Here is a 15,429-nt window from a genome sequence, read left to right as displayed (position 1 = left end):
CTACATAACGCCGGCAGTGAGGCCGGGCCGGGGAGAAGCGGGAGGCTCTCCCGAGTTTTCACGGTCACAAGCGATTCCTTGCGATTCCCCAGCCGCTCCCTCCCGCCCCGTTCCAGCAACAGGGATGCCGCGCTGGGACCGAGGCTGCTGCGCTCGCAAAGGGAGCAGCCGTGGCCGCGTTCGCCCCGCAGGGCGCGGGCGGGCGCCCGCCGCCTCTGGCCGCAGCGACCCCGCTGCAGCGCGGGGAAGGGACAGGGTGAGCAGCGTCCCTGGGACGGCCCCGCCTGCACCCAGCAGGGTCCCCCCGAGTGCCGGCGGAAAGCGTCTTCTTCGCAGGTAGGCACACTCGGGCATCTCGGTTCAGCTGCCCTTCCACAAGCCTCACACTGCGGTTGTGAGGCACAATCTGACCTGACCCTTGCTAAAAACCCCTGACTATCTTTGTGACACAAAGTCAGGTTGGTGCCCCTCCCCGTGTGCCCCAGGGACAGGCTGGAAGGCACGTGGGCCGGGTGCTTTCCCCCGTTGCCTTACTGCGACGGGGACCAGGGGTCTCCATCCAGCCTGGGTAGCCGGGAACCACATGCTGTCCTACCTGCCTGCAACTTCGCTTGCATAGGCTGAATCTACTCCCTCCTTCACAGGTGGCAGGAGTGGGACTCCAGCTGCAGCTCTGCACAGACGCTGCCTGGTGGGGAGCTGGAAAAAGAGCCACCTCGTCAACACAGGCTGGAACAGTGCGGGTTAACGCATCGCTTATCACGGCTGATAAATCCAGCTGCAAGAAGCAGGCAGAACGTGTCACGCTCAGCGTGCCCCGGTGCTGCTGCTTGCCCCCAGCGCGTTCCCTCTGCCCTGCCAAGCTCAGCTGGCAGGGGAAAAAAGCACATGCATGAAAGGGAGATGCCGCTTGGCGCGGGGCAATGGAACACAGATGTCAGACCACACAGGGCAGAAGCAGCACAGCTCGGTGAGGGGCAGCGGGTTCGCAGTGAGGCTTTTGCCTGGGAAACCGCTGGCGGTAGGTAGGGAACACAACCTAGCGAGGTTGGGAGGAACAGGGCCGAAGCGGGGCAGCCCGCAGGCTTCCCTTTCAGTTCTGGCTCTCCCGTGGTCGCTTTGTTCCATTGTTGCTGGCGCTGGAGGCCCGCGGGGATGACGCCGAGTCTCAGCACTGGAGGGCTCCTTCAAGGAACGGGCAGGGCACGCATCCCCCCTGCAGATCTCAATGGCAACTGCTTTCCCGGGTAACATCCACATGAATGAAGGTTATTAAAACCACTTGGCAGCCTCTGCTCCAGAGCTTTTTCCCTTTTGATCGACCCGTGTTCTTCGTCACTTTTCCACCCAAGCTCCACCAGGCTAAGTTTTGTTCTGCATCACCGCTGGGCTGTGACTTTGCTTGGAGGGGGTTTAGCCTGTACAGTGTTAGCTGCTCAGCCCAAATGGCAGGAGGGAGGGAGTTCCTGGGGAGCATTCCTGTGGGTTCCCTCTCGCAGCACCCTGCTTGGGCATCAGTTCTGCCCTGCCAGCTAGGAGGGAGGCTGCTCTCAGAGCTTTTCCTCACTGCTTCTGGGGATTAGGGGCTCAAGCCATTGTCAGCAGAAAGTGGGTACTGCACCATCAGCTGTACCTTCTCGGTTAAGCTGGGATCTGCCTGGATTTTTAGAATTTCTCTTTTGCTCTGCAGCTGAGAAGGAAGAGAGGAGGACAATGAGATGGGAGGAGAGGAATGCAGCAGCCTTGGCTGTTGCTGCTGTGAGTCTTGTCAGGGCCAGATGATGCAGAACAGCCCAGCTCTGATGCTGCATGGAGGTAAGCAAGCAAGAAGCAGCCCAGCAGTAGGCACAGAATGGGGGGACACATACAACAAGTCCCACTGGGAATTCTGAATATCAGAACACATTTCTGAGACGCAGCAAATCCAGATGAGTGGTATGTAGGTATGGAGATCCAGGAGGAAAGAATTCAGCTCTGTGGGAAGGGGGCCATGATGGGAACACTAGTCTGGGAAGGAAGTAGCATAATGGGGACAATTCTAAGGGTTACAGGAGGTGATGCTGAGAGGCAGGGTGGTCCTGGGACTGAGGAAGAAAGCTGCCACAAAACAGCACCCTCAACTGCCAAATAAGCCATACTGAGTTAAGACTAAACTATTCTCCCTGCAAATCATTGATCTCCTCTCTACCCCCACTCAAACTCTTGCCAAACAGATAAATCTTGCCAGCACTCCTCCCTTGGATTAATTCAATCCACTTGGCTGTGGAGACCAGAGGTCCCAGAGAGGCAGCCAAACTTCAGCTTAGCCACAGCAAGGCTCTGCACCACGTGAGCTTCCCGTGGCCCTGGCTGCCTCCTCCCAGCGAGGCCCGTTTCCTACCTGGGTATCAGTCAGCTCGGAAAATATGCCCTGGTCCCCACACACAGACCCATTAACAGGCAAAGTGCCAGCAGAGGAGAGAGCCAGCTCACAGGTGGCAGCATCAGAGCAATGTGACAAATTGAGCCCTTTAGGGGGTATGGCTGCTGCCCTTGCCCTATTAACCCCTTTCCCACGGGGAATTATGCGGGTGCCACAGGACTTGCTCTTCTCCAGCAGGTGTGTAGGCAGCTGCCTTTCTTGCCATGAACACTTCACTGTTGTAGCAGCAGCCTGTTCTCCCATTGGCTGTGGAGCAAGAGCAGTGTCCCTCTCCACACAGTGCATCTGGCTTTTCTGCTCCCACCTCCTGGATCATGCTGCCCCTCAAGCCTGCAGAGCCATCTGCGTGTCCTGGTACCAACTCCCTACAGAAGAGCGAGCTCAGTGCATGTTCGTTTCTGTGAGTTCAACTTGCTCATGCCTAGACATGAGCTTGTTGAGCCCAGGTGTTCCCACATACCTCCCCACCACTTACTTGACAGTGGACATTAAAACACAACAACCAAAAAAGTAGCTTGATGAGGGTGTGTGGCATCCTAACCAAAACCAGAGGGTCCTGAGTTGTGCGATGGGCATTTGGAGCATGCCCAGCAATAGAGAAGTGGTCAGTCCAGCAAGAGCAAAGTATTCAGCACAGCAGAAGCCCAGCCTAAACCTCCTGCATCCTTTCATTATTTTTTTCTAGGATGCTGCAAAAAGAGCAGGGAAGCCTGCAAGTACAACAAATGGTCTTGCTAGGAAAATACAACATTGGCTGTGTTCCCTATCCCACCTTTCCATTGATAAACAACTGTAGTATCAAACACAAAGTTTGCAAAGGATCAGCCTGCCCCATGTAGGTTGGGTTTCCTGGAGAGTCTGCACCTGGGAAGAGGTGATGCCTGGAGTCTAAGCAGTTATTAATCATGGGACAACCTGGATGGCAATCCCGGAATTTAATCCTATGTGAGCGCAGGGATATGTGCCCAAGCGTTCTCTGTGCACAAAGCTTTGAGGGTTTGCAAGAAGCAGCTGAGCCCAGAGATTAAAAAGATCAGGAGCTCAGCACTCTTGAGTGATTTTGTAATCAACCGATTGCTGCTGTTTCTCCTAGCTGCACATCACTCTCACCACCAGACCTCCCTTTCTGACTTGGACACACACCCTCAAAGGGCTTGCAGCAAAAAAAGATCTTCTGCCCCCTTCTTGCCTTGCAACTTTAAGAGAGGGGAAGGAGAAATCAAAACCGAAACCCCGAAATGTGTTCCTTCAATCCTACCTGTCATCTTGTTGGTCCAAGGTAAGGAGTACTCCAGCAGGGACTTGAGGACTTCTGGAAAGTCCAGGGCAGCAGGGCCCCCAGGGCTGTTGCAGCTTGACATGACCTGCCCTGGGACTGCTCTAGCACAGCTGCGGGCCAGGTGCCTGCCTGCCAGTGCTGCACCCCTCTTGTCTGGGCGTCCTGAGGAGGGCTCAGAGGTGCCCAGAGTGGGCTTGTCAAACTACTCCGGCTGAGGAGAAACAAGGAGGAAGGGAAGCAGCCCGGCGGAGGAGGGTGTGTGGCATCCTAACCAAAACCAGAGGGTCCTGAGTTGTGCGATGGGCATTTGGAGCATGCCCAGCAATAGAGAAGTGGTCAGTCCAGCAAGAGCAAAGTATTCAGCACAGCAGAAGCCCAGCCTAAACCTCCTGCATCCTTTCATTATTTTTTTCTAGGATGCTGCAAAAAGAGCAGGGAAGCCTGCAAGTACAACAAATGGTCTTGCTAGGAAAATACAACATTGGCTGTGTTCCCTATCCCACCTTTCCATTGATAAACAACTGTAGTATCAAACACAAAGTTTGCAAAGGATCAGCCTGCCCCATGTAGGTTGGGTTTCCTGGAGAGTCTGCACCTGGGAAGAGGTGATGCCTGGAGTCTAAGCAGTTATTAATCATGGGACAACCTGGATGGCAATCCCGGAATTTAATCCTATGTGAGCGCAGGGATATGTGCCCAAGCGTTCTCTGTGCACAAAGCTTTGAGGGTTTGCAAGAAGCAGCTGAGCCCAGAGATTAAAAAGATCAGGAGCTCAGCACTCTTGAGTGATTTTGTAATCAACCGATTGCTGCCGTTTCTCCTAGCTGCACATCACTCTCACCACCAGACCTCCCTTTCTGACTTGGACACACACCCTCAAAGGGCTTGCAGCAAAAAAAGATCTTCTGCCCCCTTCTTGCCTTGCAACTTTAAGAGAGGGGAAGGAGAAATCAAAACCGAAACCCCGAAATGTGTTCCTTCAATCCTACCTGTCATCTTGTTGGTCCAAGGTAAGGAGTACTCCAGCAGGGACTTGAGGACTTCTGGAAAGTCCAGGGCAGCAGGGCCCCCAGGGCTGTTGCAGCTTGACATGACCTGCCCTGGGACTGCTCTAGCACAGCTGCGGGCCAGGTGCCTGCCTGCCAGTGCTGCACCCCTCTTGTCTGGGCGTCCTGAGGAGGGCTCAGAGGTGCCCAGAGTGGGCTTGTCAAACTACTCCGGCTGAGGAGAAACAAGGAGGAAGGGAAGCAGCCCGGCGGAGATGCAGTTTGCCCGTCTGTCTACACCTCCCCCTCTCCCACTCTGAAGTGGCCAATTGTGGAAATAGCTCGCAGCCTCGCAGGGCTGGGCTGGGCTGCTGGCCAGCGTGGTTTTACAGGGCCTCTCCCAGCCAATCCTGCAGCAAAGAACTGGGCCAGTTATCTAACTTCGCGAAGGCAGCACCCTTTTCCTTCCCAAGGTGTTATAACAAGCATATACGTTAGGGGAAAAAAAAAAAAAAAAAAAGTAAGCACTCTCAGGGGTTCACAGACCCACTGCAAACACAGCAGCAAAGGGACCCTCTGAAGGGCTCTCGGGGGTTCTGAGGAACTCCAAGCTGTGCAGGCTGCCCAGTGGAGAAACACACGTCGTCGTCTGCATCTGCCTGCTAACTTTTCAGCTCTCTGAGATGCAGATAGTGACAAGGTTTGTAATGCAACATTTATTCTGCATCCCTCCTAAGTCAATACTGGTAACAGTGTAAGGCATCTTCTTATCAAGTGTGCATCATCCCCAAAATGCAGAATTTCTTTTAATAATTGGCACGGGGTTTTATCAGAAAGCCAACAGCCTCCTCTCAGAGCAGTGATGTAAGGCAAGGGAGTTCATGCACCCTGCAAATTCTCTGATAACAGCTGGTTAAGTAACATCTTGAGCTTGCAAAGCCCCTCCTCTCCTGTTAATGAAGTTTTTAGCATGGATGGATGGATTGGAAGCAGGAGGATAAAGGTCTGATCTTCTTTATCAGGATCTGGCTTGGAAAGAAACATCTTATGCATGCTGGGGTCTTTTGCTGGGTGTGATAATTAGAACACAAGTATCTTTATTTCTCAGTTTGCTCCTGTCCATTTTGCCAGGCCCTGCCTTCCCATGCCAGTGTGAGTCGATAGGAACCAGGTATTCCTACACTGGTCTGTGAGCCCTAGCTATTGGGCACAGCCCAGCAAAACCATGCATGCTTCTAGGCATAGAAGTGGCCTCAGTGAAGTCATTAGGACTTTTCTTGTGCCTCAAGTGAAGCATTTCACTGGCCCAGCATTTAAAAGTCTTTAAAACTGATAGGGTTTTGCTCACTCCAGATGGCATGGTGTTTGGTTCCATAACGAAATGCATTTTATTTAACCCAATAGAAACCAAAAAGAAAGAACTATCTAGCTAGGTTGGGAATTTCAGATTAGCCAAGGAAGTTTCATGATCTAGATTCCAATCTAATCAGGCTCAGAAATCACACAGTAGACGCTTTGGTAGAATTCTTAACTATGATACAACTTCTTGAGATTTTCCTTGTGGTTTGCTCCCCCTATTCCCCAGAGAGGACGTAAGAAAACAGGCATTGATAACCATCAGTGGTGAAGCCATTCAGGAAGAATAATCTCCTACTGCCCCATGGTCATGATGGTGTCCTCCACCCACCCAAATCTGGAGCCAGCAGACAGGCTCTGCAGACAATCAGTGCCTTCTGGCTGCTGGGAGCAGGAGAAACAATTGCATCTTTCTCTCCTGGAGCACAGCCTGCCAGTCAGGAAGCTCATGTCCTTTCCTAAAATCTTCCAGTCCATTCTGGCTGGTCAAAGCAAGCAGGGTGGGGTCACTCAGTCCTGCCAGGCACCATATAATGTTTGGGAGAACTACCATCATATATGCCTGGGTCTGCTTCTCATCATGATGATGGCAAGATAAAGTGATTTGGAACATGGTAGCTGCCCAGTGCCAGGTGCAGCCGGACCTCAGGTTTTGCCCCAGGCTCAAACTTGTCCTGAAAGTAGGTCAGACATCTGACCACAAGTCTGGAGGGACCCAAGGACTTCACAGCAGCTGCTGCAGCAATTGACTGACATTTATGGCTTCAGAAAATGAAGATGCTCATTGAGAGGATACTCACAGAATCATAGAATGGTTTGGGTTTGAACGGACCTCATAGATGATCTAAATTGTCACTTAGCATTTTGAGTTATTAGCCTGAAATGAACATCTGTAAGTTTTTGTCTAGGGATCTGAGAGCACATAACTTGTGTTTACTATGTCCACAAAGTCTTTTGCCAAACCTGTGTGTCTTTCTTGATTCATAATCCTTGAAAAATGAGCTACCACCCTTGGGTAACCACCAGCAAGATACATCAACACTGCCCTAACTAAGAGCCCTGGGGAAGCAGAAACTGTACGATGGAGCAGAGACATAGCAGTGGGGAGTGTCTGTCTGCCCTTGCATCCATGCCAGGGAGAGCACTTGAGCTGATTTAGTGAATGGAGTTGAAATGTTGGCTCTGGAGAGCTGCAGGCATGGCCACAGATTGCATCATTTGTGCTGGCTGCACTGCTATCAGATCATTATTTATTATTGTTGTAATCCCCTGTTAGTGGAGGTCTCAGCAGCTCTGCTCTGTCACTCAGAAGCCCAGTCAGTCCTCAACAGCATATTTTCTCACAGACTGAACCAGGCATAGTCCACTTATGCTGGTCCTAAGTGGGTGGCACACAGAAGAGGGAACCTAACATGATGGAAAGGGACAAACCCCGGGAAAACCAATATAAATGGTGGAGGCCAGAGCTACTTTCAGTGTCCTTTCTACACGTCTCCTGGTGCAGCCACTTGCACCTCCCAGCAGGGCTGTCTGGGCCCCTTGGCACATTTGCTGGAGAAGCATGTTCAGCAGTGCCACAGCTGCACACAGTTCCAAGGGGAGGAGCAGGGGTCCTTCAGTGTTTGCCTCGTTCTGTGCTCTCCCTCCTTTTAGATTTTAATTCCAAAGAGTTTTTTTTTAAACACAACCAAATTCTTGTCCTTTACTTCCCCATCTGCTCCCCAGTCCCTTTGGCTCTCTGCAGTGCTCGGGTACTTCTGGTAGTACCAGAGCATGTAAATGTCTTTCTTAAAACACCCTAATTCTACTCCTGTCTTTAGAGGGATCTCTCTACAGAGGGTTGACATAAGGCCCAAAGCACACCAGGAACTGCAGAGCACCAGTGCTTAGCTGTTATAAGTGGGTACAGCCTTCCTGGCAGTTTGAGACCCCAAAGAATCATTCTGGACATTCAGACCTCTGACCATGCTGTTTGTTTTAAGGGGCTGGGCAAGGGGGGTCTTTGTGCAGCTCTCCAAGTTACTATCTTTCCCTCAGCCCCAGGAGTGCCCCCAACTCCCCACAGGTCCCCATCCGCAGTGCTTCTGGAGCTGCCTTTCCACCACCTCCCCCTCCTGCTCTTGTCTTGCAGCCACCCTTGGCCCAAAGCAAGAGATGGTGGCATGCCTGGCTTCTGCCTCTGTCCCAAACTCCTGCAGGTTGTTGTTCTGGGTCTTGCACTTGGTGGTGGCACCTGGCTGCACACCAATTTATGAGGCCAACAGTATGGAAGGGAGCTTAGTTGTTTCTTACTTGTATCTAAAAGCACAGATGATGGGGAATCCGCCAGCAACAGTGACAATTGACCAGAGAAAGGCATTATTGGTTACTATTACTAATTACTGTTATCTCAGCTTCCTCTGATAAAGTAAAAGCTTGGCTTGATAACCTAATGGAATGTGTCCTCCTAGAAAATAAAAAGCATTTTTGTCTGATTTTCTAAGGATGCAAATCTTACATAACAGTATTATCCATCCGTCTGTCCTTCCATTCCTCCCTCCCTGCCCAGAACATGCTACCTACCTTAGCAAAGGGATAAGTGTATTTAATTATAGTTTTCTATTTGAAAGACAAGCTAGGGAGAAGAGAGTTGAATTAATGCCTCCCTAGAGAGAAAACCTGCTGTTGTTTGTTCTATTTGATTTGGGGCACGTGCATTGGCAGCCAGCAGCCCAAAGCACAAGCTGCCCCTGGCAGGCAGCAGCGAGAGGACAGGCAGAAGCCAGCAGTACTGAGGGGACTTTGTGGTGACAGACAAGGCAGGTTACGCCCCTGAAGTGTAACTGGAAATAAGGACAAAGAAATAGAGATTGGTAGAAATTTCTAGAAGCTTTACAAATCCTGCTGCTCTTGAAACAGCTTTACTTTCCTCAGTCCCCTGAGACCATTCACCTTGGCAGCCCAGCCATTATTCAGAAATTGCCATATCACCTCACACAGATAAATCTTCTGTTGTGGGTCCCACAGATCTGACATACTCCTCATGGTTTGTGAGGAGGCTCCAGGCCCACTTGCACCAAACCCACCTTGCTAAGTGTGTTCCTCTTTCTTCTTTGATCCAAGCAAACCATTTCCCAGAGGTCAGTCACTGCCTCGTTGCAGACATCCATAACGGTTGTGTTCTTATACTAGCTCCTAGGACAAATGCACTCTCTCCACTGACAATTCCCAGATCTAACTATTTATTTGCACAGCACCTTGGGCTTGTAGGGAATTTTGTTCACTTTTGTGGGGACTGGCAGGCTGAGCTCCACTGTGGCCTTTCTGAAAGGAGCCTTGGCCCACATCCTATCACCTTGTCTCCTGTGGGGTCAAGATGCTACTGACAGTGGTGACTGGACATGCATGGAGCTGCAAGGAATGGCAGTAGCAGGGAAGGCAGTGGCCAGACCAGGGGTGTCTGCATCTACAGCAGGATAGTTTTAAAGAAAAGGAGGTGGGAGAAGGAGCAGCTTGGGAGGGTGGACAGCTGAGGGTGGTTCAAGTAGGACTAGGGCTCTGTGTTTGGCTAAAGACTCTGTCTGGCACCTGAAAAGTGGGCACATGAGCCTTCAGGTACTTTTGATGGAATCAACGTGGGGCACAGACACACAGGCTTGATGAGGCTTTTTGCTGAGCCCCCTTCCCAACTCTGAGGGGCCGCCCCTTCCCCAGGCAGGGTGTCACATGCACACGTGTGCCAGCGCTGGGATCCCCAGGCGAGCGGTGCAGCTCAGCGGAAGGAACCGCCTGCACCTCCCGCCTGAGGCAAAAGGATTTCTAAAAACTAATTCCCCCAAACGAGTGCCAAAAAACTAATGAGCTTTGCTTCCCCACCCCCCTGCCAAGACATCCTCCCCTTCTCAGGGTGCTCACGTGGCAGCCAGGCTCAATGCAGCTCTGCTCCTCTGCACGTGGCCTTCCCCTGTGAGGTGCCATTTGCCAGAAAATTGGGTGTTAGGCAGGGAGAAAACGTGAGAAGGGCTCTTGGGATCACAAGAGGTTGTGCTGCCCTGGGCAGGAAGGACACCTAGAGCTGCCTTCGTGCATTTCCCTGCTCTGGAAACACTGGGAGCTTGGGCAGAGCCAGCTTTGGGAGCTCTCTGAACAAGCCTTGGCAGGAGGCAGAGCCCAGGAGGTGCCAAGAGCAGCAATAAACCAAGGCATTTAAAGCAGGTTGGGGAAATCCAATGACAGCAATTGCTGGGCTCTACCAGGCTCCATGGGAGACTGTTGAGGTGGGACAGCAAGGAAGATACATGGTCCTCCAGCCACTTCCTTCTCAAAATGAAGAGGCTGGCTGTAAACGACCTCATTCATCCCGTAGCCATCCCTTCCCAGGTTGACTCACCTCTGCTGGGAACAACGTAGCCCTAGGCAGGAGCAGGGATCCTGCAGCACCATGGCCAAAGAGATCAGAGCTGGACAGATACAGGAGTCAGCTGAGCCTGGGGAAGGCATGTGGGCTGAAAGACAACCAATTCCCTAGAGAAGCCTGGGCAGTCTGGCTGCTGCTAAACCCCAGAAGCTAAGATATGACAGCCTGGGTCTCAAACAGGAGAAGACCCAGCCTGCTGAGAGCCTCTTTTGAAACACTGCTTCTGTACTGAATCCCCACCACATCCCCCAGGGGCAAGGTCCATCTGTGTTGCAGTTATCCTCAAGATGTCTGGCTGAGGACATCTCACTCCTCTGGAAGCAGGACTTTCCCTCTCTGCCTCTGAGCTTTGCTGGGGTACAAACAGGGGAGTGTTCCTTGGTATGCAATTAGAGAAACTATGCAGACCTTCATCCTGACTGTCTGCCTGGAGGGCCCCAGCACTACTGAAAGACCACAGCTAAGGCAAACGGGAAATCCACAGAGAACAAGGGAAATACACCAAAAAGCACCTCCAGCCCTGGGTATTTTTCCAGTTCCAAGAAAGCCAAATCTACTCTGGCATCTGGGTTTAGAGATTTCCATCCCAGCCCTAGGTAAATGGCATTTTTGGGAGGATTAATTCATATGGTAACAAGTACCTCTATTTCCTGGGACTCTCTGCTATGTCTGTACCTCCCAAACCTCTCAGGAAAAAGTAGCTTTCTGGGATCCTGCTATCCATAAGCTGAACTGCTGAGAAGAGTGCCCATGGAAGGGGTAGTCTCAGGAGCTGCCAGAACCAGGACTGCTGTTCTGGGGAAGGAGTCAGCAGGACCTGTTATCTCCTCTGATCCCTGCTCTTGTCCTTGCTGCACTTGGATCATCTGCTTTCAGGACCTGCCCTGGGGGTACCGGGACCTGCACCTCCTGCCTAGAGCAGGAACCAATAAGGGAGGTTTATGGTGAACAGATGGGCCCTGTCCTGTCCCCTCCCATCCTGGGGAGAAAGGGGTGAGGCCAGACGAGCTCCTGATTTGTGTCCACAGCTTTCCATAAGCTGTCCCAGGAGCCACCTGTTCGCAGTACCTCTACCCAGCGCCACCCCACAGACATCCAACCAAGCCTGTTCAGTACCTTACTCTGCCCCACACCAAATGACTGCTCCAGCAAGTGCTCCTGTAGCCTCTCCTCCTCTGCTTACCTACCACCAGTCACCCCTATCCAGCCCTCTTTAACTATTTGGGATGCTGCTTTCTGTCCAATGTTTTTCCCCCCCCAGGTGCTCTCTAGTGTCACCTCCTGCCCTCCACCCCAGACAGTGACCTGCACACCCCCACAGGAACTCTCTGCTGCTCTCCTTGCACGGGGCACGATACAACACAGCCCCTTCTTGGTTGCAACGACTGTAGCAAACAATTAAGAGTGATGACAGCATTTGCATCATCTGCTGTCACTGCGCAGAAACGTCTCCCTATAGTGTGGGCAGACTCAGTCACAGAATTGCTTGGGAATCTCATCTGCATCCTGCGAGGCTTTGCAAGGCAAACTCCCTCTGCCAGGCAGCTGTGTGATAGCTTTAAAGGTCTTTCATAGGAAGCCTTCCTCCCACCTCTCAGGGGTCTCTACCCCTGTTCCTCTAAATTCTCCATTGGACCTGGATCCCTCCTGGCTGACCTGGGGACCCTCTTCTGTGTCTTTGTACCTGATGTACTTCCAAGGAGGATCTGAATACTGAAATCAACACTCCTCTTCCTGCATCTCCAAAATGCAAGTTTATTTTTTTCAATAAAGAAAAACCAGTGAGGAGAGGTTTACAGCTGAGGCTCATATCTGCAAGTAAAACACTGTTGTTTTTCTCCTCATGCTTTGTCTGTCTCACAATTTGACAGTTTTGGTCTCCATTGTACTGGAAAAAGCTACCTTCACTCTTGCCAGCATGGCCTCAATAATCTTTGGAGTGTAAAACTACTGCCTCTCATGTTGCACATACTCAATAGATGTACCTTAGAAGTGCACCAGTCTCCTCATTCCCTCTGCAGTGCAAGGCCTGTATTCAGGCCTTCCTTCCTCTGACCAGGACATAAGTTTGTATCTAGGCACATCATGGAGATGCATAACAAATCTCCTCTCCTCAGGTCTCACTGGATATGACCTTCTGGTCACTGTACCAGTTTATACAGCAGTAGCAGGCTGTCCCCATGGGACTCCCTTGTCTTCACTGCATCTCCAGTTTTGGCTTCATCGAAATCCAGATTAACCTGCACCATGATGGATTTGAAAAACAAAGAAAACAGGTTTTTATTAGTAAGTGTTTTCACACTGACCTCTTCCTCCAGGAGTGATCTTCACCGCTCAGATGCTCCTCATGGCCCAAGTGGGACACGACTTGGCAGGCAGGGCTAAGGGCATTTTCCCTGGCAGGGTGCACACTGGCAGGCAAAAGAACTGGCTGACCCAGCTGAACAGAGCAGCCTACACAGTGGAACAACCTCTAGATGAAGGCGATTACAAGACCTGATTACTGGAGGTTTCAAAACACAGGTTACCCAAGAATGTGAAACTATGTGTTAATGCAGAGTGCATAGATCCTTGGTATCTGGGGAAACAAAAAAATCTTAAACACACCTAAGTTGACCAGAACTCTGCATCTGATGAACTGCAGAGTTGTTAATACACACACAGGCAATTTTCCACTCAGCAAGAAGAGCAGTGGATAATAGTTAAGAATGGCAGAAAGAAAAGAAGTGCAATGCTTGGAGTCCTCCCTTTGCTTCCCTCCTTACAGCATGGGAACCTGAAACCAGAATAAAAAGCCTTTGCAGGCTATTTGAAAAAATGCAAACACACTCTGGAGCAAGAGAGGGTTTAAAGTGCACACTTTTATTTTCTATTACAAAGGCTAAAAGAAGCAGGTTTGGTTTGTTGTTTGGTTTTATTTAAGAACAAAAACAAAAATGTTGTTAAAACATCTACATTATTATCCTGATACTAAACCTTATGAAAGATACTAAGTTATTTTTTAATAGTAAAGCGTGGTATTCTTAAATTATATTAATACAAAGACATATTAAAGGACTCAAAATCATTACTACCCAGCTCAGAACTGCAGCATCCCCTTGCTGTCTTTACTTTTCACTTGCTAAAACCCATCCATTTTTGACATACAGTTTCATACAAACTAAGTAGGGTATTTTTTGGTTTTTTACTTCCCCCTGTAAAGGCCAGGTTAACTCCCACACCAGCATCACTTAAATCCCTGCCCCTACCTGAGGATTTGGAAAAAGGTTTTCACTAAGTCCTTCTGCATTTAACAAGCTGATCTGAATCAGTCTCTACTCTGTGTGTGCATGGTTATTTTACAGGATATGAGATTTTCTTCTAATGTTATAAAATTAAAACATCACCTCTTTTGTTAATAATCTTCAGATTTGGTTCTGTGCTGCAAAATTTTCTTTTTCCCTCACATCAATGAAGAAAAGCATGAGTTATCACAGGGTCTTCTGAACACACCACTAAAGCAGCCCTACAACTTGTGGTTTATCTGTCATAGAGCTGCGAGTGCTAAGAGTACGTAACGTGCTGAAGAAAACTCTCTTGGCTTGATAAAGTGAGCCTGGGAAGTCAAGTGAGAAGCTTCCTGCCTTTCACAATGTCCCTTTAAATAATATAAGCAAAGCCTTATCATTAAAACTTTACTTGCTAGTTAGCAGTATAATACTCTTTCACTTGAGATGGGACTGCGAGGACATCCCAGGAGGTTTCAAAAATGTGAACATGGAAACCTGTCCCATCTCAAAATTTATACTATCTATATTAAACCCTCCCCTCTTTGTTATTTCCCTTTCCCTAACCCAAATAAAAGTCTTCATATTAAAACTGGAGATGCTGCGTTTCCTGGCCTGAGTCCTTTTCCTTTACCCTCATTTAAAAGATTCTTTCGATACCACACACATATAATATTATATAGAGCGATATATTTAATACCTGTGTATATATGCTTCATGGGAGGGGTTACATATATACACACTAAAACAAGTCTGGTGACAAAGTACTGCAACACCACAGACCAGGTTATCATATCAGGGAAAACAAAAAGAGATACTTGATGCAACCCGCGTGACTCTGGGCCTCCCTCACCTCACGCACGCTTGCCCTCTCCCCACAGAGACAGGGAGAGGGGACAACAATCCACTCTGTAACCTAAGCAAGTTATATGAGAATTCATGGCACAGCGAACGCTAGAGTCACAGTAGAGATGCAGATTTGTTTTAAAAATAAAAAGGCATTCCAACGTGCCAAATCCAGATTGGCTTCCTTGGTGTTTCTGCCCAAACAGTGCAAAACTCAGGAGCTGATGCCTACTTCCTCCCTTGTCTCTCTCCGCTTATAAAGTTGACCAGCTCAGCACAAGGAGCACCAGGAGAAGGTGCAATCCAGGCAGCTACAGTAAAGGGCAGAGGAGGAAATACAGCACCTGACAACCCAGTAACTGCCAAGTCTGATACTGCATTGGTCACTTGTTCTCCCCACAGCACTGCAGATCTATAGATCTCATCATCTAAGCATGTTTACTGCCTACAGGATGAGACCACCAGAAAGGACAATGTTGGCATACAGAGCAGTACTGCCTCTCACTGCTGTCACTATAAAAGCCAAAAATTCTGGCCCAGAGCTCAGGATCACTGTTTCCCCATCATGGCACGCATTAGGTGGGACAGGAGCAGGCACATGGCTGGGTCCCACCATGCTGCTCACACTCCACCACAGTCCCTGCCCTGTGTCTCATCCTGGCTGCACTGTGTCCACAAGCTCCCTGCTCCAGCTCCAAGGAAGAGGGGGCTGAACCTCCAGTGCTCCTAAATGCCCTTTCAGCTGGCTTCCCATCAGGGAAACATCATTCATGCTGCTTGGTGGTTTCCTTTTAAATGGGTCCCCACCCAGTTCTTCTGGCAGTGCACAGAAAAATGCAGCTCTAAATAACTAGTAACACAAGCCACTTAAAGAGGAA

General features: G+C 50.0%; 1 protein-coding gene across 2 annotated transcripts in view; it reads right to left on the bottom strand.

Annotated features, from left to right (window-relative positions):
- TEF (thyrotrophic embryonic factor) overlaps positions 1-3,897 on the bottom strand; it is a 15,383-nt gene extending 11,486 nt beyond the window's left edge. The window contains exon 1 of one of the 2 annotated variants that reach the window (XM_009996354.1): positions 3,681-3,897. In XM_009996354.1, coding sequence (XP_009994656.1) covers positions 3,681-3,783 — 103 coding nt within the window. In that variant the 5' untranslated portion in view covers positions 3,784-3,897. The remainder of the gene's footprint in view (positions 1-3,680) is intronic. The other variant, XM_009996355.1, reaches the window with a different exon arrangement.
- Positions 3,898-15,429: the final 11,532 nt, after the last annotated feature.

This window comes from Chaetura pelagica, unplaced genomic scaffold (genome assembly GCF_000747805.2).
Source record: "Chaetura pelagica isolate M959 unplaced genomic scaffold, ChaPel_1.0 scaffold414, whole genome shotgun sequence".
In the NCBI taxonomy this organism is placed as follows: domain Eukaryota; kingdom Metazoa; phylum Chordata; class Aves; order Apodiformes; family Apodidae; genus Chaetura; species Chaetura pelagica.
The sequence above is the reverse complement of the archived record's forward strand: the minus strand, read 5'-3'. Positions and strand labels throughout refer to the sequence as shown.